This window comes from Planococcus citri, chromosome 3 (genome assembly GCF_950023065.1).
Source record: "Planococcus citri chromosome 3, ihPlaCitr1.1, whole genome shotgun sequence".
In the NCBI taxonomy this organism is placed as follows: domain Eukaryota; kingdom Metazoa; phylum Arthropoda; class Insecta; order Hemiptera; family Pseudococcidae; genus Planococcus; species Planococcus citri.
Window position 1 is genome coordinate 69299870 of NC_088679.1, and position 20180 is coordinate 69320049.

Below are 20180 nucleotides of genomic sequence, written 5' to 3' on the forward strand. Positions count from 1 at the left end.
AGAGAGGATATATTATCCTCTCTTTATGGTAGGTAGGAAATGGTAGGTACTACTTCTTTTTGGTATTGATGGTAGACAAATTATTTGACGTAATCATTTCTTACCTAAGTATTTAATTGTTACTTCAATGGAATGGAAATGTTGTACTCACCTGAAACAAAAAACAAAATAAATATTTCATTAATTCACTTCCCAAAAATTGAAGAAATTCTAGCCCAATTCAGCAGATATTGTTAAAAAGACTTGAAAACATTCGTAAAGCATTGATCGCGGAAAATCAACAAAAACTCACGATTCTTCATACATAAAATGATATTTTTTTTAAAAAAAAAAACATTAAAATTGATGAAAATTACAAAAAAATTGAAAAAATATTGGCAAAATTATGCAAAATATTGCACGTTTAAGTGTTGAAAACAGGTAAAATGATGATAAAAAAAAAACTCGGAAAAAGTATAGGTAACTTGAAAAAATTCATCATGAAAAGGTGATATTTTAATGAAACTTTTGGAAAATGTTTCAAAAACTCGAAAAAAAATTGATATGGTGCAATATGCCTTCACCGTTTAGGTGGTCATTCCAATAGTGATCCTTTACGTTGTGATATTAATAGCACATGACGTAAAGGTGCACAGTAACGTGGTAAATTAGTCTGTTAGGGAGTAGGAGTAGGAGAAAGTCACTCTTGAAGGTCGCTGGAGGATCGTGGCTACGTGCCAACATCCTCGAGAACCCAGCTTCACTTGATTCGTGTTAACGGCCGTAGCAGGAGTCTCGTCAATTCGATGTAGTAGGTAGGTGTAATTTGTATTTGTCGTTTTCCCCCAATTACGCTTTGGGGTTTAATCTGTTCCAATCTTCGCAATGCAAGGGATGATGATCCGCATCGTGCGTATCATTAACTGGTTCGGTTGACAATTCAGTTTTAATAGCCGCAATGATTGGTAGCCTCGTTTAATTCAGCAGCCATGGTATCGCCACTATTATTGGGGTCGGCGTTTAGGGAAGACATTGTGAGACGGTCAGCAGTCAATAAGTACAGACTTACATGGTGGTGCCTCCACTAAGTAAATTATTATTACACCTTAGTTTACTGATGATGCCTTTTGTCGTAGTAATCTACCAATGTAATTCCTATCTTCTGAAGCATGCCTAGCAAAAATAGGTATACTCCTGGTTTCAATGCCATGTGTCATTGCCATGATCCTCTGTAATTAATAGTAATTCTTATTGGTGTTAATTATATCAGTGTAACCATACTATATTTATAATATTTGTAACATATGTTCGATATGTTCAGATAAATGTAAATAGGACGATAAAAGGTTTCATTTGAATAAAGTTTTGTACACAGTAAAATGTTATATGTCGTTTATTGTGTATTTCTGTGTTTGATAGAGATTAATTGATCGCCACTCATACCCACAGGGCTAGTTAAGGTGTGAGTCGATGTCCCCTAGTTAGGTACCTAGTTAGTAAAGGATTAACCATCCTCATAGTCTTTCCTATCTATTACATATTGGTGATAATTTCTAATCTATCTATTACAAAATCCGTAAAATGTGGAAAAAATTGCACGAAAAAGTGTTCAAAACGCAGTTAAGTGATATCAAAGCACAGAAAAGCATCAGATAAAATCAAAAATAAATCATAAAAGCGGTCAAAAATTTAAATTTAGCTTGTGTATCCTTCATAAAAGTTCAGTAGTCTTCCCAAACGGATGAAATTCTGATGCTGATAAAATTAGAAGACCCGTAACTTGAATTTTCATACTTCATAATAAATTTGCAGAATGAGTTTCTTTTGTTCTACAAATATGAAATTTTATTTTATTTCATTGCGACTTTGTTATGATGTGAAAATTTTTCCTCTTCAACTGCAGTCGAAGTTGTCAAAAAATAAGGAATGAAGCAAATTCCTCTGTGGGTCCTATAAAAAAATTGAGGAGAAAAGACTCGAAAAAATATCACCTGATTCGCTTACATATATCTACTTGATAAATATTCCAATTAAATAGGTACAGATTTTGTTCACAATTCGATAAAAATTATCACGAATTGTTCCAATCCATGGTACAAGTATTTAAAAAATTCACAAATACCTGCTCGGTAGGTAAACGATGTAATAATCGGCGATTCGATAAGATTTTTTAAATTTTAATTGCAAATTTTACTTTATAAAAAGCGTTATATTTCACTCGATAATCTACTCAAATCGAAGTCTGATGTGGTGAATATTTGTGTTCAAAACAGTGTAATCCTAATTCGAAGGTAAATTTAACTATATTTAATCCAAGTACATATAAGATATAGCCAACCTATTGGTATATACTTTTACCTATTTAAACTCTAATTATTATACCTTTACGTTTTTCACTAAAACATACCTATTTAAATTGACAATTAACGAGCATTAAGCATTATCTATTCCAAAATGACAGTTTAGAAAAAAATCAATATGAGATACCTACTATTTTCATACTCTATTTTTTTCTCAACAGTAATTCTTATCCACTATGAAGTCATTTTTGGGAACACTGACGCTCATCATTTCGTTAACATTCATGCTCGCTGAATCTGATCCACGATCAATATCAGAAGAAAAGGAAATCAAGGCTTTTCAAGAATGCAATGCAACGAATCCAGTACAAAGAAGTAAGTAAGATGCTCTCATAAACGAATTACCTACCTATACAATTACTTATTTGTCATGGAATTACCCAGATTCTAATTATCTATGGATTTTTTTTTTTTATTTTTTAGATCCAAGTCAAGTGATTATCCAAGGTATCGTCACTGGTGATGTAATCGACCTCAGCCACGAAGAAAAAGTAAATTACCTATTCACTTTCTAACGTATAATTGGCGCATAATTAATTAAATCATAATTCAAAATAATTTCTCCAAACTGAGAAAAAATTCAATAATTTCGTATGTAGGTAGTAAGTACTTCAAATTCTTGGATTTTAATTTTATTTCAATTTTATTTTCAGTGCAATTTATACTGCTTCCTTCAAAAAGTAAACTTTGTATGTATTAAACCACTCATATTCTGCCTCTAATTATGTAGTAATCATTTATAAGACATCTGGATTCATTCGGTTTATTTTTTCGAATTTAGTTTGATGTAAATGGAAATATACATGGCCAAGGACTAGTCAACCATACACTTAAAGAAGCCCCAGTACTGGCAAAACACGCCGACATAATCATTATTCAAGTATACCAGACTATCAAAGCGACCAAAGGTGAGTTTTACATTTTCTATAACATATTTTTCAAAGATATCAAAAAATGGAATTATTAAAATAAAACAGCGAAATTCTCACACAATAGATATAGATTTCTAGTTATACCAAAATAATTCTTATCAGAGTTTGATAATATTTATTATAACGTTGTTTCTAATTCAAAACTATTTTCCGTTCGTTACGCAGGAGTTCAAGATAAATGCTCAAAAGCGGTCATTGCCTTTCATCAATATCTTCAGTAAGTGAAAATGAAACTACATAGGTATCGAGTATTTATTCCTATTTGGATGATTGACTGATGAGAAAAATGTCGTTTTTCAGCCAACTTTATGTATTGTCATTAGCCGAAAGCTTACAAGAACACACTGATCTCAAAAGTAAAATCACAAACGCAGTGAATAAAGGTCAATCGGTACCACCTGAACTTGAGAAACAAGTTGTGGAGTATTTGCAAGTGGTCGAAGGCATCCTTAAAGCATTTGCAAAAGGATCTGTAGAGAATAAAGTCGTTGATATTGTGGTACAACCTGCAAATCAGACACAAACAGTGCCCGCAAATCAAACACAATCCGCAGTGGTTTGATTTAACACTATAAAATATAAACTGATGACGTTTTTGTAGTCGTTTTATATTCATCATTCAAGAGAAATGTGTTTGTCATTTTCAAATTACCTACTTATGTAGTTTCTTTGTTATTCTATAGCAAAAATATAATCAAGTACGTTTCTTGACTTTTTTTGGTATGTTGAATCTGAATTTTCTTCTTCAATAACTCATCTGCATTGCACGTAAATTCCACAAATGGATGTTAAATTGCTTATACATTTGTGATTTTTAACGTGAAAAGTTGTCAAACAAATGGAAAAATATGAAAAAAACAGAACAAAATATGGACAATTTTTCAAATTTTATTTGAATGGAAATATAGGAGAAGATCAAAATTATTACCTACTATCAATTTTCTTTTCACTACTTGAGAAAACATTTCGACTTTTATTTCAATTCAAAATTTTTAAATTTTCAGATTTTTCCTCTCAAATTCATCATTACTTGAGAGACAATTTTTAGAGATTCAAATTTCCAAAATAAGAGAAGAATAAACGGAAAATTCAAAAAAAAATTATTTAAAATACCTATGAAAAAACTAAACATTTTTCCAAAAATATTGCAATATTTTTCAGAAATGGTAGCATTAAAATTTTTGTTCCATGATTGAAAAATAGAAAAAAATAGAGCACAAAGGTGTCAAACAAACAAGAGACTAATAAAAAAAAAAAAAAAAAAAAAAAAAGGAAAAAAGGCAGAACTTTTGTTTTTTAAAAAATGACACAAAATCTGTCCGAATCAACTTTATGTAGCACGTGCTGTGCAAATTTCAGCTTTTCAACTCAATTTGATAAAATTTTGGAAAAATTTAAAGTCAAAACAATTTACTGAAAGCTCCAGTAATTTCCAAAAAGTCGCTGGAGGCTCCAAAATGACTCAAACCCACTAGAAGTTGACTTGATAGCGTGTTTGAGATCGAATGCAGCGTAATTTTCTGATCTACAACTTCGTTTGACGAAATTTTTTGGAAATTTCAGGTTTCAAAAATCTGCTTTGAGGCTCCAGAACTGCTTAAAATGGTTTGGAACCGTTTTCTAATCGATTTGGCAGGTTGAAAATATAAGGCATACCTCAAATTTCAGCTTTCTAGGTTCATTTGGTAAAACTCTTAATTTTGGATATTTAAAAATTCATCAAAAATCGAAAAATCAATTCGAGGAAGCTGGAATTCTGATCACATGAGCAGTGAGGTTTCAGACCATGCTCTTTCGAAAAATCAGAGCCTCATTCAAATCGAAAACAGATAACCAGAAATTTTATCTCGTTAGTATTTTGATATAACCTTCTTAAATCATAATAGTAGACACCTCAATTAGGTTCAAAAAATAAAATAAAATGTTGACATGCATATCCCTTTTTGGCTGAGATCTGGAAAAAATTATAACATTGAACATCATTTTTCTTAGAAAACGTAGAAAATACCTACTCTCAGCTCTTTTAATTTAATTTTGCTTTTGCCAAAGAACCGTTAAAATAAAATCATCGCTATAAATTATCTGTTTGTTCTACTAATTATAAGTAAGTAATCTGATAGGTACATAAGTTCAATGGGCTACCGCTACCTATGTTCTTCGTTACATGTAAACTGATAAAGAATTTATTCTTAATTGCATTTTTTACTTGAATGAAGGTGAAGTTCCAATAATAGTGATCTGTTGTTGTAAATTGACTAACAAAAACCTCATACGTCCTTAAATTTTGAAAAACCATAGGTAAGCAATAATTATTATTTTTATTAAATTTCACTTAGGTACTAATAATCTCAGTTCATTACATTTACCACTCCCCCCTCCTCCTCCAAAAAAAGGATACCGAAGCTTATCAAGCATTGCAATTTAATCTTTTACTTTTTTCAGACTGTTTTTCATCACGATGAACAAAGCTGTAATTATTATTTTAGTATCGAGTTTATCGTTAATATCGATGCTCGATGCACAATCGTCAATAAACGACGCGAAAATTCACGAAGAAGATAAATTTACCAAGGAATGTAACGTTACAAATCCAGTGACACGAGGTAGTAATATTTTTCCTCAATGGCCCAGTAAATACGATTAAAATTCATGGATAATTCAAATTGAACCTCATCTTTTCAGATCCTCGCGATTTGATCGTTTGGTCTCTTCTAAATGGAGCTAGAATAAATCTAACTCAAGATGAAAAAGTAAGTTGTTCATAAAAGCCTAAGCCTGGTGTTATAATAACGTATAATTAACTTCGCCTCAATTTAATTTTCAGTGTAATTTACACTGCTTCCTTCAAAAAGCCAAATTCGTAAGTTCAAAATCTAATCCTCTAATTTAACTTTATAACGAAACACTCGACGGTTCAATATATATGTATTTGAACTAAATTCAAATTTTTTTCATCTACAGGTAGATGAAAATGGTAACCTACTGGGCACAGGACTTCTCAACTATACACTCAAGAGTATTCCGGAAATCGCTCAATACAGCGATGTATTAATCGCTCAAATATTCCAGCTCAGAAGATCAACGAAAAGTGAGCATTTTTCATTAATAAAATCGTCAGAAAAAAAATCCAATTTCTTAAATAATTTACGAGTAGTCAATTCATCGCGTAATGGACCCTTTTCATAACCTTTTTTTCAACTTACAGACATGGACAATGCAGACAAATGTAAAAAAGCTTTCATCAACTATCATCAGTTTGGCCGGTAAGTAAAATAAATAATTCTTTAAAAATTTATACCCGAAAAAACATTCAAGCACCTGAAAAAAATTGTACAACTTTATCTTTCACACATCGATTTTTTTCAGAAATATTTTCACTCTGGCAATAGCGAAGAGTTTACCTGGAGCCGAAAATATTAAAAAGGTTTTAGAGAAAGGCGAAGCACCAGCTCCCGAACTCCAAAGAAACGTTGATCATTATTTTCAGTCGATCAATAATGTAACGGTACCGTACGCGAATTTTACTCCGACAGCATTTACCAGATTAGCACAATTAGTAGCTTTCAAAACATACACAGGTGTTTGTGTATCATGTGTACTTTAATGGACCTAGACCTATAGCAACTCCGTCTTCGATACCACGAATCATCTACATCACAATCTAGAGGTTTATTTTTTAATTTTATGATTTTTTTTGGTTTGTGAATTTAGGTAAAGCATTCTTTTGTAATTTGCTAATGTGCAATGTTTTGAAAATGGAAAAAATACCTCAAATAAATACATAATAAATTAAAGAGTGTGTTTTAACGAAAGTTCGGTCGAATCATCTAACAAGGAATCCAGCCACCAACTCAGTGATCCGTCACCCTAATTTTTTTCAATTAAAAAGGAACCAAAAATCACAGTAAATAAATTCTATACCCTACGCGAATAACCAACAAATAAAAAAACGAAAAACTATCGCAAAAATTATACATTTATGGAAAAAAAATAACATCAAAAATATACTCATTCGAAACAACATAACTACTTTACTGAAATAAAATCCGCGATTAGAAAAAATTAATGACACAAATAAACAAGGTAATTAAGGTACGTAGAATACCGAACCCTCTTGGCACTAAAAAATGCTTCTCTCAATAACCCTACGTACATATGCATATTGCACATAACCTACTGTAACTACACGATATACACGAATGACCACTTCTGCGTAATATATTATTGAAAAAAAAAAAACAAAACAAAAATTCAGCCTTCGCAACACATAAAAAAAAAGTCGAAAAAATTCTTCATCGAAAAGAATCAAACAAAAATATTACACCTAATGAAAAAAACCACGCGATTTTATCGACGAAAAAAAAAGAAAAGAAATTACACGTAGTTAAACTTGAAACAAAATTTTAAGAATTTTGCAAAAAAAATATTGCGTACACAACCCGAAGAAATCAGCTACCATTATTATTACTTATAAGACGAATTATACGATTCGTCGATCTGCGATAGCTCCGAACACAGCGGAATGATGACAACTTGTAATTTTAACGTATCTCGATCAGCTCCGATTAGATAGGGTGCTTCGGAAATAGCGTCGCCGCATTTCGGAGACAGGTTGTTGAATCTGTCGTTGAGTTTTTGATACGATAAAAGATCGTTGATATTAAACGTATTGTCATTTTTACTAAATTTACGAATGTAGTATGCTACTTCGACGACGTTCTCGACCCCTGACGTAATGCCGGATACTAGGACGCCTATTTTAACTAGATAACTTCCTTTGGCAGGCGGTTCTCGGCAGGTGATGGACATTCGAACGGTTGTAATGACCACTTCGGGTATGGTGATGGTGCCTTGCCAGACGATTAAGAAGCATTTTTGAAAACATAGTCCTTTCGGGTATAGATCGATTACCTGGAAGAGAAGTAAAGGTATTAGAAATATATTCACGTTGGTGAGTACAAATTGTAGTACGATTTACGAATAAAATTTACCCATTCGCACGTCTGCTCGAATAAATTCTCGCGTAGAGTTGGCGGTGAAGTGCAAACTAAGGTACGAGGATGATAAGACGGAAGACCTGAGAAATTATTTATCACAATGGACGAAGACCACTGCTCGGCAGTATATAAACGTGGGGTGAACAATAGTTTGCCATTCTCGGAGCATTGCAATTCGTCTATTTTCTCGTTACGTTCGCCTTTATGGAACGCCACTCCTACGGCCATCTTTTCGATAAAGAAATCTTTATACTTCATTACAAGAGACGATAAGAGTAATCCGGCTAATTGGCGGGAATCCATCATCGGGAATCTGATATTCGACATGACCAAATTAATCAAAATCATGATTTGCTTATCAGCTTCCGTCTCGTTGGCTGTTTCGTCGAGAATTCGTTCGTATTGAATATCCAACCATTTTACAACGTAGCTGTAAATCAAACGAAAAATGATTCAATCGATAAGAATTCACGGTTGAAAAAAAACAACAGTATTTAAAGAAGAGAAAATCGAACTAACTTATATAACGCCATTTCACTCGAAACAACTAGATCGTTTTGTTGTAATAACATGGAAAGAACGTCGGATTGAAAATTTCCGAAATCTTTGGTATTGGCTACAAGCTCGAAATTCCATTTTATGAAATTCCTGCACGCCTGTAAAAAACATCACGGGTGAATAATTCAGATAACTCGTTCGATTGTATAAATTCAAAACATCTGTCTCTGTCTTACTCTTCGTAACAAGTCCCACTGACTAGTGATCGGTTTAGAAATAACGCTCGGTTTATCTTTCCATACTTCTGTGTCACGAGAACGTTTATCCTGTAAATCAAATCGAATGAGAATTAGGTCAAATTTGAGATAAATTTATTCCCAAAATAATTCTAATTACCGATGATAGTTGATAATGTGCCAACGATAACGCGTATTGGTACCAAGTGACGATCTGACCGTGAACGGCAGCTTCAGCAATATGGCTATACATGTATTCGATACATAATGCTATTAAATCCTGTAAAAAAGTTTAAGAATTCGTTATCTCGACACTTGCAAATAAATTAGCATTGTGTAAAGCACGTTTAGCTTACTTTAACGTTGTATTTATCAGCCAGGGTTAATATACCCATAATCGTTGATTGACTGATACGTATCTGGCCGGTATAAAAATACCTGAGAAACTCTCCGAATATAGCTGAACATTGAGGAGTTTCTTGTAAAACGATACGACTTTCTTGCGACTCGCACCATTGCGGATTCATGAGCATTACCTACAGCATATGGAAACAATACCGTAAGGAAACGAAGTAATGCTACGATTAGACAGCTACAGGATAATAGTTCAACATACGTGAAATACTTCGCTGGATGTGCATAGTATTAATCTGTGAGCTGGGAACTCGACACCATCTACTACTAAGCAAATATCGTTCATTAACTTCTCCGCGTACAAGGTGGCTATTTTCTTGAGTACTTGCTGAGAATTATCGATCTGTAAAAGCGAATCGTGACGTTAACCTTGTGATTAAGACGAAAAACTGAGACTAATCGAGATAATGCGGTTGACTTACTTCGACATCTTGATGAGAATTTTTACGTTTCTGTCTATTTTCTCCGCTGGAATCCACTTCAGTCTCCATACTGCAGCTTGGCTCGCTCATACGGTTCGTAGAATTAGCTCGGTCACTCATCGTGACATTTATAGAACCAATTGAAAGAACACATCGACCGAATCGTAAATCATAAAACGAATCGCGTTTTGAAAACCAACAATACAACTGAATTTTTCACTCGCGAATAAATTATTTTCAAGATTCAGTGATTATTTTTCGAGTTTTATGTTGTGTTTGTGTTGGAAAAAGCTATTTCGCAGTGGTTTGCAAATTCTCAAGAATTCCACGCACGTATGATTCGTTACGCGAACGACGAACTGTACAGATCGAACGTTTCGTTCGTTCACTTCACTGTACAATGAAAACGAACGCAACGAACGAACGATATTACTCGTACACCGTTATTTTTCACTAGCGCTCCTACTGGCGAAAATTTGAACTTTGTACGAACTTGGTTAAAAACTTGAAACACGCGCCCGAACCAACCACAAGAAGATAACCAGAATGTTGTTGAAATAACCTGTTTACTTCTTTCTCAGTCAATTTGTCAACTTGTCAAGGGTTTTTACGTGATTTTAGGAAATTTTCAAGCACTTCGAACGAAAAAAATATGTCTCAAGATTGGCATACATTTTTCGAAAAACAGAAAAAACCGTCCAATTATGAAACCAGTATTCAGCAAGTGGAAGACTTCATCAAAGCTCATATCAACGAAAAAATAGCTCTGATATCGGTTAGTTTTTGAAATCTTTCTCATTTATAGCTATAAAATTTAATTTACACGTTTTAAAATTAAATGAATTACAGTCTGGCGGGACTACAGTTCCCTTAGAACATAACACGGTTCGATTCGTGGATAATTTCAGCGCTGGCACAAGAGGATCCGCGTCAACGGAGAATTTCTTAGATAACGGATATTGTGTGATATTTCTGTACAGGTGAGCAATAATGATAACAGCCAGTGACCTGGTATTTCAAGCAATACATTTTACATCGTTTTATGTATTTTTCAGACTAAAATCGCTAGAACCCTTCAGCAGACATTTCACTGGTACTCAAATTCTCAACTCGCTTGAAATCGCTGATAACGACACGATAACCGGTACGACGACGATTTAATTGCCGGACAACTAGTATAATTACTTTGTGAAAATAACCACTTGGTCATTTTACAGTTAAACGGGACTTTTCTAAGCAACTTGTATCCGTACTAAGGAAATACAAATCCAGCGTAGATAAAAATAGTCTTTTATGTATTCCGTTTACTACGCTTTCGGATTATTTATGGCTGTTGAAAGGTATCTGTGAAAAGCTCACGGTGCTGGAGACTAGAAGTTTGCTGTATTTAGCCGCGGCTGTGTCTGATTTCTATATACCGACCGATGAAATGGTAATTTATCATGAATAGTTGACGATAAGTTCGAATCATTTCATATGAATAGATTGTAATAATTTTTTGTTTTATTAGACTGAACACAAGATTCAATCCGGCGATGGTCCCTTATCGATATCATTACAATTAGTACCGAAAATGTTACAACCATTGACATCATCTTGGGTTCCTAAAGCTTTTATTGTCTCCTTCAAATTGGAAACCGACGATAGTTTATTGATACGTAAAGCCAGATACGCTTTAGATAAATATAATCATCATGTAAGTATTATTATGCGATAAGGATACTTCATTTTGAAATTAGTGCGATAATCTAATACTCTTGCATTGGAGTTGTTAGGAAATTACTGTTTATAAAACAATGAAAGAAAAAATAGATTAGGAGTTTTTACTAAAACTCAATTTTCTCATAGAAACGATGGTTCGGAATAATTATTCTTCTGAAAATAGATTAACATTTTGTAGTTTGTACTTTCGATAAAATTTAATATTATGAGAGATTCTGATATTACGTAGATATGCATCGCAACTGTTAATCAGAATAACTTCGTAGAAGAAGGAAAGGGCAAAGTTGAAATTTTACCACTAAACATTATTACATCATAAATTATCATACATATACAACGCAAGTCCTATTTTTAAAACTCGACCTGCTTTATTTTTCTCAGCTTCTACAACCTCTTCAGGCCGTTTGAACACTGCTACTCTCCTCTACCAACCATTAGCAAAGTTGTGAGAACTCTGTTCCTTTTTTGAGGAATAATTTCAGTTTTGTAGATTCAAAAATCAAAAAGCACTGTCAAGTTCAACTTTTATTGATGATCGACGATGTTTGCAGTTTGCAGTGTCTTTAAAATTTGGAAAAAAATTACGATGTAGGCATTTTTAAAATCTCTTTTTCAACAAACTAGGTTTTCAAAAAGGGGTCCACAATAATTTTGATCGAAATTCAAAAAAAAAAAAAAAAGAACTTGAAAGTAAAAGTAAAGTGACATCGATTGTTACTAATTCAAAGATAATTACTGTATTCAAATATTTAAGTACTTATTTTTTCGATCCGACTGCTATAAACCCCCTCCTCTCGCTTCACCTCCAAAATGTCTTAAATATCTTCGAAATTCTAACAAAAAAAAAATGTAAAATCACGTGTGATGTATTCTTGAAAAAGTTTTGGAGGATACTGAGTTTAAATGTTTACTTTTTTGCTTTTTGCCAAAAATTGCCCAAAAATTCTGGCTTTTTAGAAAAATTGCTTCAAATCTCACCTTTTTTTTTGGGAAAATTACTCGAAAATCTCGCTTTTCTGCCAGAAATTATCAACACGTAATTACTACAAAGTACAAAGTCTCCTTTTTTTCACCAAAACGTTTGCTAAAAAAGTCTCGTTTTTTTCGAGAAACTCTCATTTTGTCTTCAAAAATCACCCAAAAATCTCGATTTTTTGTCAAAAATTTTCAAAAAGTATTTTTTTACCTGTAAGTAAATACCAAAAAGTCTTGCTTTTTGTCAAAAAATGCAAAAAACTCGTTTTTTTCAGAAATTTACTCAAATTTGTTGTTTTTTTGGAAAAATTTCGAAGTTATGATTTTTTTTCTTTTAGAAATTACTCAAAAGTTTCGCTTTTTTACCAACAAATTAGAAAAAAGTCTTATTTTTACGACAAAAAAACTCTTGTGTTTTGCTAAAAATTGATTAAAATTCTCACTTTTTAGCAAAATTACAAAGTCTTGCTTAATAGTCCGGCATATGACAATAGGAGTAATTGCACCCCCCGCCGATCCTCCGGGACAACTTTTTTCTTAAAGGGGACATATTAAGGAACATTTTAAAGCAAAGTGGCCAAAAAAAAAGTTGGCCTTACTTACAAAATGGCGGCCATTTTGATTGACAGGTCAGCCGAAATCGCAGATTTTGCGTTTTAACATAGGTCTTGCACGAACTTTTTCAAAATTTACAAAGGTAGATCGAAAGATCATGCAAAAATTTATCACCTGTCAAAATTTCAAGTGCTAAAGTGCGTTTTTCGATTTTTGGTGAATTTTTGAAAATCGAATTTAGGCCAAAAATGAGGGAAAAAATCAAAATTTTACCAAATTGACCAAGAAAGCTGAAATTTGGGATATACCCTATTTTCGACATGCCAAATCGATTGGTAACGGTTTCAACCCGTTTTGAGCAGTTCTGGAACCTCCAGCAGATTTTTGAAACTCGAAATTCCCACAAAATTCCATCAAATTGGAGTTATAAAGCTGAAATTTATTCTAAAAACTAAATTTAATATGCTGCGAAGTACTTTTGAATTTCAAGTCGTTTTGGAGCCTCCAGCGACTTTTTGAAAATTCCTGAAGCCTCCAGCAGATTTTTGAAACTTTGAATTTTTACAAAATTTCATCAAATGGAGATGGAAAGCTGAAATTTACTCTACACTCCAATTTTAACACCCTCTGAAGACAACTTCAGGTGGATTCAAGTCATTTTAGAGCCTCCAGCGACTTTTTTGAAAATTACTGGAGCCTCCAGTAGATTTTTGAAACTTTAAATTTCCCAAAAATTTTATCAAACCAAGATGGAGAATCGAAATTCATTCTGCAAACTAATTTCAATACGCTACGAAGTTGACTGCTGGTGAATTTCAAGTCGTTTTGGAGCCTCCAGCAACTTTTTGAAAGGTTGTATGACGTTTTTTTGGAAAATTAAAATTTCCTAAAAGTAGCTGGAAGCTTCAAAACCATTTGAAACCACCATGTAGTCAGCGAAGTAAATTTCAGCTTGCCAACTCCATTTGATAAATTAATGTTGGGGAAATTTCAAGTTTCAAAAATCTACTGGAGGCTCCAGTAATTTTCAAAAAAGTCGCTGGAGGCCCTAAAATGACTTGAACTCACCTGAAGTCGTCTTCAGAGGGTGTTAAAATTGGAGTGTAGAGTAAATTTCAGATTTCCATCTCCATTAGATGAAATTTTGTAAAAATTTAAAGTTTCAAAAATCTACTGGAGGCTCCAGTAGTTTTCAAAAAAAAGTCGCTGGAGGCCCTAAAATTACTTGTGCCCACCTGAAGTCGTCTTCAGAGGGTGTTAAAATTGAAGTGTAGAGTAAATTTCAGATTTCCATCTCTATTTGATGAAATTTTGTGAAAATTTAAAGTTTCAAAAATCTGCTGGAGGCTTCAGGAATTTTCAAAAAGTCGCTGGAGGCTCCTAAACGACTTGAAATTCACCTGCAGTACTTCGTAGCGTATTGAAATTAGCTTTTAGAATAAATTTTAGCTTTACAACTCCAATTTGATGGAATTTTGTGGGAATTTCGAGTTTCAAAAATCTGCTGGAGGCTCCAGAACTGCTCAAAACGGGTTGAAACCGTTACCAATCGATTTGGCACGTCGAAGATAGGGTATATCCCAAATTTCAGCTTTCTTGGTCAATTTGGTAAAATTTTGATTTTTTCCCTCATTTTTGGCCTAAATTCGATTTTCAAAAATTCACCAAAAATCGAAAAACGCACTTTAGCACTTGAAATTTTGACAGGTGATAAATTTTTAAAGTTTGAAAAAGTTCGTGCAAGTCCTATGTAAAAACGCAAAATCTGCGATTTCGGCTGACCTGTCAATCAAAATGGCCGCCATTTTGTAAGTAAAGCCAACTTTTTTTTTGGCAAGTTTGCTTTAAAATGTTCCGTAGGATGTCCCCTTTAAGAAAAAAGTTGTCCCGGAGGATCGGCGGGGGGGGGGGTGCAATTATTCCTATTGTCATATGCCGGACTATAAAGTCTCGTTTTATGTCATAAAATTGCAAAACAATATTTTTTTTGACAATAATTTCCAAAAAATTGTCACTTTTTCCTAAAATTGTCAAATTTTTGATTTTTGACAAAAATTCTTGTTTTTTAGCAGAATTGCTTACGATTTTCATTTTTATTTTTTTTATTTTACCAAAAATTACTCAAAAGTTTTGTTTTTTTGCTAGAAACTATTTTCAAAAACTCGTGTTTTTTGCTAAAATTGTCAGTTTTGCTTTTTACCAAAAATTTACAAAAATTCTCGTTTTTTTAAGCAAAATTGCTAAAAAATTCCAAAAAAGTCCCATTTTTTAAATTGTCTAGAAGTTATGTTTCTTTCTTTTTGACCAGAATTCTTGTTTTTTTTTACCCAAAATTACCGAACAGTCTGAATTGTTTGCTTAAATTGCAAAAAAGTTCACTTTATGAGCAATTATCTTGAAGTCATGCTTTTTGATAAAATTTTCAGTCTTACTTTTCACCCAAATTTGTAAACATTCTCTCAAAAATTCACGCTAATAAATTCCTAAAAGTGCTACTTTTTTTCAAAAATTCTAGAAGTCTCGCGCCTTTTTACCAAAAATTTCCAAAAAGTCTCTTTTGCTAAAATTGTCAATAGTCTCACTTTTAGGCAGAAATTAAAAAAATTTTCACTCGGTTGCCAAAATTAACAAAAAGTTTCGTTTTTTAGCAAAAAGTTACGTGATTAGGTGAAAGTTAGTTAGAGTGAATTATTCACTTTAGTGTACACGAAAAAATTGAAAATCTCTGTTGAAAGAATTTTTTTGAATTTTTTAAACTCTCAAAATTCGCTAAAAAAAATCAAAAATAAACTTGGGCGTCTGAAAGTTTAGTTTGGTTTTGTTAAAATCTAAAAGTGCCAGTTCAAAAGGTTCCCTCGTATGTTTCATGGTAGTCGAGGAATCTCCTCTTGAAGCCTCTCTCCACCTGGGTGAGCTACAGACAAACTAATTGTGTGTTTTTGTAAATATCAAAAATATGACTTCGAAATTCTATCTAACCCCTTCATCCCCCCACTCAACATTCACAATTTCCCAAAATCACGACTAAGTAATTTACATTGCGAATATTTTCATCGCTAAATATACTTACCTAATCATTTTCGTAATTTTTTTCGACTTCATAATTTAGTAATTATTTTCAAATATAACCAACTAACGATAAATTAATGAGTTTCCGAATCATGTAAATTATGCAAATTACTCGTAGGGTTACAACCAAAATCACCCTTTTGTACGGAAAATATCTCACTTAGAAACTGGTTCACTCATCAAAACAATTCGTTGCCTATGTACCTCAAAAAAAAAAAAAAAAAAAAAAAACACGTGCACTTACAATCTACACATATGTAAAAAGTAGATAAAAAAGTGGAAAAAATAATAAAACAAAAACATTGTGTTATTCTCCTCACTTAGTTGCGAATATTCAGGGTAAAAAAAAAAAATTGACTACGTTGTTTATAAACACCGAAGAGGCGAGTACAGGAAGATAAAAATCATCGCGTGCCGTTATCCTCGGTATAATAATAACAACGCGATAGGTACAGATGTTTTGATTTTTATTATATTATTAAACGTTTGAAATTTTATAATTTTTGTTAAATTAACTGGCGAAATAGATTTTAGGTTTAATTCGGCAACAAACGTATAATTACGCATTTCAAGGTCTAAAGAATTGCCACTCAGGCTTGGTAATCTCGCACAAAAGTTAATCGTATCGAATATTCCAACTTTGAAAAACATAATTTCGCCTACCTATCGAATGCAGGTACCTGGCACAATATATTGCATAATAATAATTAGATGGATGTTTGGCCCTCCCAATAGGTTAGTTGCCTGAGCCTATCGCAATATTTTTTAACCAGCAAATTTTGATCGATTCGTTCATCGTTCATCGCGATGATTGAATTATTAATCATTTTTTTATACCCCATCTTAATCGTAAAAAAAAAAACAATATGTAAAATAATGAATAACGTGTCTGTATATAGGCTTATAGTAAAATAATTAATCGTTCAATTACTCGTCGTTAATAAAACAGTAAAAAATATTAATATCTTTTTGTATAACCTTGCTCCTCGCTAGCATGTAAAGCGTGCTAATGATTAATTACGAACCATACATCGTTGTATATTCTTTCTCGTCTTCGGCTTGTACTATTTGTAATTCGCCAACGATCGATATTTTATACGAACTTGTTGATTTTTATGATAAAAATTACATTTTGCGAAAGCATCGTGTGTCTTGGATTGCGTGATTGTACCCGCGAGAGTGTTTCGTTCGAGGATAGTGGAATGAGGAAGCCTTTTAAAAAGGTTGTGAACTCTTCGGACACGCGTTTATTCGATAATGGTATAAAGTTTACAATACTCTAGTGGGAATCGTAAGTGTTGAAAAAACTCGTCCTGCAATTTGAAGAGTATTCCATTCCGTTCGGCTTTTACTGCGTCCGTTTTTACATCCTGTACCTATTATAAAGGTACCCAATACCCATACCTATCACCTTGTATATCTATTTGTACACGGTAGAAGAGAGGCATAATAATGGTCGAATATCGAACGAGAGTTTTCAAAAAGGGATTCCCAAATCCGGAAGAGATATTGTGGGCATAATCGACATTCATTCGCGATGGAATTTTCCTGTTGCAATGTGGCTGAAAAATTTTCCGCGTAGGAAATGTCCATGCTCGACGTTATTGTGGTTGGTGCGAAATTGAGAAGGAAAAAACCACCATCGAGTATCGAATACCTGCATATTTTAACTTTATGGATTAAATTTCCTGATTACGTTTTGATGTGAGGCTACGTTTGCGAATAAAATTTCGTTTTTTTAGTATCATGGTAGGATTTTTTTAAATTTTAAACAAATATATAATTATTCGAATAAAATCAACATTCGGCCATAAACTGGTTGTAATTATTTAGTGCAAAATTAAAACGTTTCAAGGTTCTAATATGTATGTAGGTACACATAAAAGTGACCAGCCAATGTTCGCATGCAAATTAATTATCCACCCTGGATTAATACTTCTGAAATTATTATTATTTCCGGTTTTCTTAAAAATTTGTATTATTTTCAATGATTGAATCAATAAGAGCGATAACCGGACCAAAGTCTACAAAATAAGCAATTTTAAGAAAAATTAAAGCGTTAACGATTGACTGCATTTTTTTTTGCAACTTAGAATATTATATGTACCTATTATTACAAGTAAAATAAATTTCGTTGAATGACTCTCGCTGATAATAATTTTGATGCATTTTTTTTTCCAGCTCGTTATTGGAAATATGCTACAAACGAGGAAATACGAAGTAACCATAGTGACCAAAGATGACCAAAAACAGATCAAAATCACTCAAGATCAAATCGATAACGGTATCGAAATCGAGGAGTTCATCATCGAAGAAGTATCCAAGAGACACGATGCCTTTATTCGAAATCATCATTAGGAGAATATCGAACATCTCTGCTCATGTCTGATATTTTTGAATTCTGAGGTGTTGGCTGGAGTAATTTTAGTACATACGTATTTTAATTAATGTGTGATCCTGGTGAAGTGTTCGTTGACTGAGTTTATTTTTATGGTTTAATTTATTATTCCTACCTTATTCATCACAGTGTGATATTTATATAGGTACATATGATGGAAAGTACTTTCAGTGTTAAGGTGCTATTGAATTTAGTTACCTACCTAATTGATAGTTTTATGGAAGGAGGGCATACGTATTTCATTTTTTTAAATTATTGGATGTTTTTTCCTCATTATTAAAAATTTTTATGAATAATTGGACTGGTTTTTTTTTTAACAACCACGAATACTTCAAAAATGACTGACTAATTCGATTCAAAACATGAGTTGATTTATCCTAAATACTTCAAGGAGTTACGAACAACTGAACAAGTCGTTCGCGAACGACTGAATTACTAATCGAACATATTTTTCAAGAGCAGTCAGTTGAATTGCCCTATCACTAAAAAAAATCGTCCATGATTTTTTATAGTGAGATCTGAAATGATTCGATTTTTTCCAAATGATTCAAAAGAATTGATTATTAGGTCGTTCACGAACGACTGAATCAATTTTTGAACAAATTTTCTTCGAAAACAAATTGTCTGATCGCTGATGATCCAATCACTAAAAATAATTTTTCCAATGAAATGAGTTAGTTTTTTTTTTCTCGAATAAGAATAATTCAATGATTCGTGAAAAAGCCGTTCGCGAACGACTGAATCATTTTTCAAACACACCCATTTTTGAAAACCACCGAGTTGAATGACACAATTACTAAAAAAAAAATTCTTCAATGACGAATTTTCATTTGAATCTTGATTCAACGGTTTATGAATGATTGAGTCGTTCGTGAACGATTGAATCATGCTTTGAACAAATCTTCGAAAACTAGTCCTTTGATAGGTAGGTACTAGGTACCTACTTGAAATCACTGTAAATAATTTTTCTGAAAATTTTCCTATGAAATGAGTCAATTTTTTTCGAATAGTTCAAAGGTTTATGATTAGATCGTTCGCGAACGATTGAATCATTTTTTGAACGAATTTCACTGGAAAACGAGTTGTTCGAGCCGATCTCTGAAAATAATTTTCTAACGAATTTTTAGAAGAATGAATAAATTTTTCACGAGTGCGATTCGAAAGTTTGACTGAATCGTTCGCGAACGACAGAAGCATTTTTCAAACACGCCCATTCTTGAGAACCACCAAGTTGAATGACACAATCACTAAAAAAAATCTTCAACGACAAATTTTCATTTGAATCTTGATTCAAATCAAAGGTTTATGATTGAGTCGTTTGTGAACGATTGAATCATACTTTGAACAAATCTTTGAAAATTAGTCCTTTGATAGGTAGGTAGGTAGAGGTACCTAGACCTATTTAAAATCACTGTAAATAATTTTTCTAAAAATTTTCCTATGAAATGGGTCAATTTTTCCCAAGGTTTATGATTAGATCGTTCGCGAACGATTGAATCATTTTTTGAACAAATTTCACTGGAAACGAGTTGTCCGAGCCGATCTCTAAAAATAATTTTTCAACTAATTGTCAGAAAAATGAATGAATTTTTCACGAACGCGATTCAAAAGCTTATGATTGAA

At 32.7% G+C, this 20180-nt stretch overlaps 5 protein-coding genes across 5 annotated transcripts in view; 3 read left to right on the top strand and 2 right to left on the bottom strand.

The window, feature by feature from the left end:
* The window catches only part of LOC135838591 (NADH-cytochrome b5 reductase-like), a 280351-nt gene that overhangs the window by 93595 nt on the left and 166576 nt on the right, over positions 1–20180 (bottom strand). The window lies entirely within an intron of this gene.
* Positions 2111–3982, top strand: LOC135838563 (uncharacterized). Its single transcript, XM_065354242.1, has 7 exons — positions 2111–2270; positions 2501–2654; positions 2763–2830; positions 2993–3028; positions 3121–3247; positions 3437–3488; positions 3572–3982. Exons 2-7 carry the CDS (start codon positions 2516–2518, stop codon positions 3831–3833), a joined length of 684 nt encoding a protein of 227 aa, XP_065210314.1. The 5' UTR covers positions 2111–2270; positions 2501–2515; the 3' UTR covers positions 3834–3982.
* On the top strand, positions 5404–7065 carry LOC135838567 (uncharacterized). The gene is made up of 7 exons (XM_065354245.1): positions 5404–5569; positions 5714–5874; positions 5954–6021; positions 6096–6131; positions 6233–6359; positions 6477–6534; positions 6638–7065. Exons 2-7 carry the CDS (start codon positions 5730–5732, stop codon positions 6873–6875), a joined length of 672 nt encoding a protein of 223 aa, XP_065210317.1. The 5' UTR covers positions 5404–5569; positions 5714–5729; the 3' UTR covers positions 6876–7065.
* LOC135838565 (BTB/POZ domain-containing protein 17-like) lies at positions 7230–10132 on the bottom strand. Its single transcript, XM_065354243.1, has 8 exons — positions 9839–10132; positions 9619–9759; positions 9359–9538; positions 9163–9282; positions 9003–9092; positions 8788–8924; positions 8263–8698; positions 7230–8182 (listed from the first exon to the last, which is right to left on the bottom strand). Exons 1-8 carry the CDS (start codon positions 9956–9958, stop codon positions 7736–7738), a joined length of 1671 nt encoding a protein of 556 aa, XP_065210315.1. The 5' UTR covers positions 9959–10132; the 3' UTR covers positions 7230–7735.
* On the top strand, positions 10377–18853 carry Ppcs (phosphopantothenoylcysteine synthetase). Its single transcript, XM_065354244.1, has 6 exons — positions 10377–10613; positions 10688–10818; positions 10894–10982; positions 11056–11270; positions 11349–11534; positions 18341–18853. Exons 1-6 carry the CDS (start codon positions 10491–10493, stop codon positions 18515–18517), a joined length of 921 nt encoding a protein of 306 aa, XP_065210316.1. The 5' UTR covers positions 10377–10490; the 3' UTR covers positions 18518–18853.

Coding starts and splice junctions, on each gene's coding strand:
- LOC135838565 (XM_065354243.1), bottom strand. CDS start 9,958: ATGAGTGACCGAGCTAATTCTACGAACCGTATGAGCGAGCCAAGCTGC. Junction 9,760..9,838: donor ATTCTCATCAAGATGTCGAA/GTAAGTCAACCG, acceptor TCGCTTTTACAG/ATCGATAATTCTCAGCAAGT. Junction 9,283..9,358: donor CTGATAAATACAACGTTAAA/GTAAGCTAAACG, acceptor ACTTTTTTACAG/GATTTAATAGCATTATGTAT.
- LOC135838567 (XM_065354245.1), top strand. CDS start 5,730: ATGAACAAAGCTGTAATTATTATTTTAGTATCGAGTTTATCGTTAATA. Junction 6,022..6,095: donor ATCTAACTCAAGATGAAAAA/GTAAGTTGTTCA, acceptor TTTAATTTTCAG/TGTAATTTACACTGCTTCCT. Junction 6,360..6,476: donor GCTCAGAAGATCAACGAAAA/GTGAGCATTTTT, acceptor TTCAACTTACAG/ACATGGACAATGCAGACAAA.
- Ppcs (XM_065354244.1), top strand. CDS start 10,491: ATGTCTCAAGATTGGCATACATTTTTCGAAAAACAGAAAAAACCGTCC. Junction 10,614..10,687: donor AAAAAATAGCTCTGATATCG/GTTAGTTTTTGA, acceptor AATGAATTACAG/TCTGGCGGGACTACAGTTCC. Junction 10,819..10,893: donor TGTGTGATATTTCTGTACAG/GTGAGCAATAAT, acceptor TGTATTTTTCAG/ACTAAAATCGCTAGAACCCT.
- LOC135838563 (XM_065354242.1), top strand. CDS start 2,516: ATGAAGTCATTTTTGGGAACACTGACGCTCATCATTTCGTTAACATTC. Junction 2,831..2,992: donor ACCTCAGCCACGAAGAAAAA/GTAAATTACCTA, acceptor TTTTATTTTCAG/TGCAATTTATACTGCTTCCT. Junction 3,029..3,120: donor TCCTTCAAAAAGTAAACTTT/GTATGTATTAAA, acceptor TTTCGAATTTAG/TTTGATGTAAATGGAAATAT.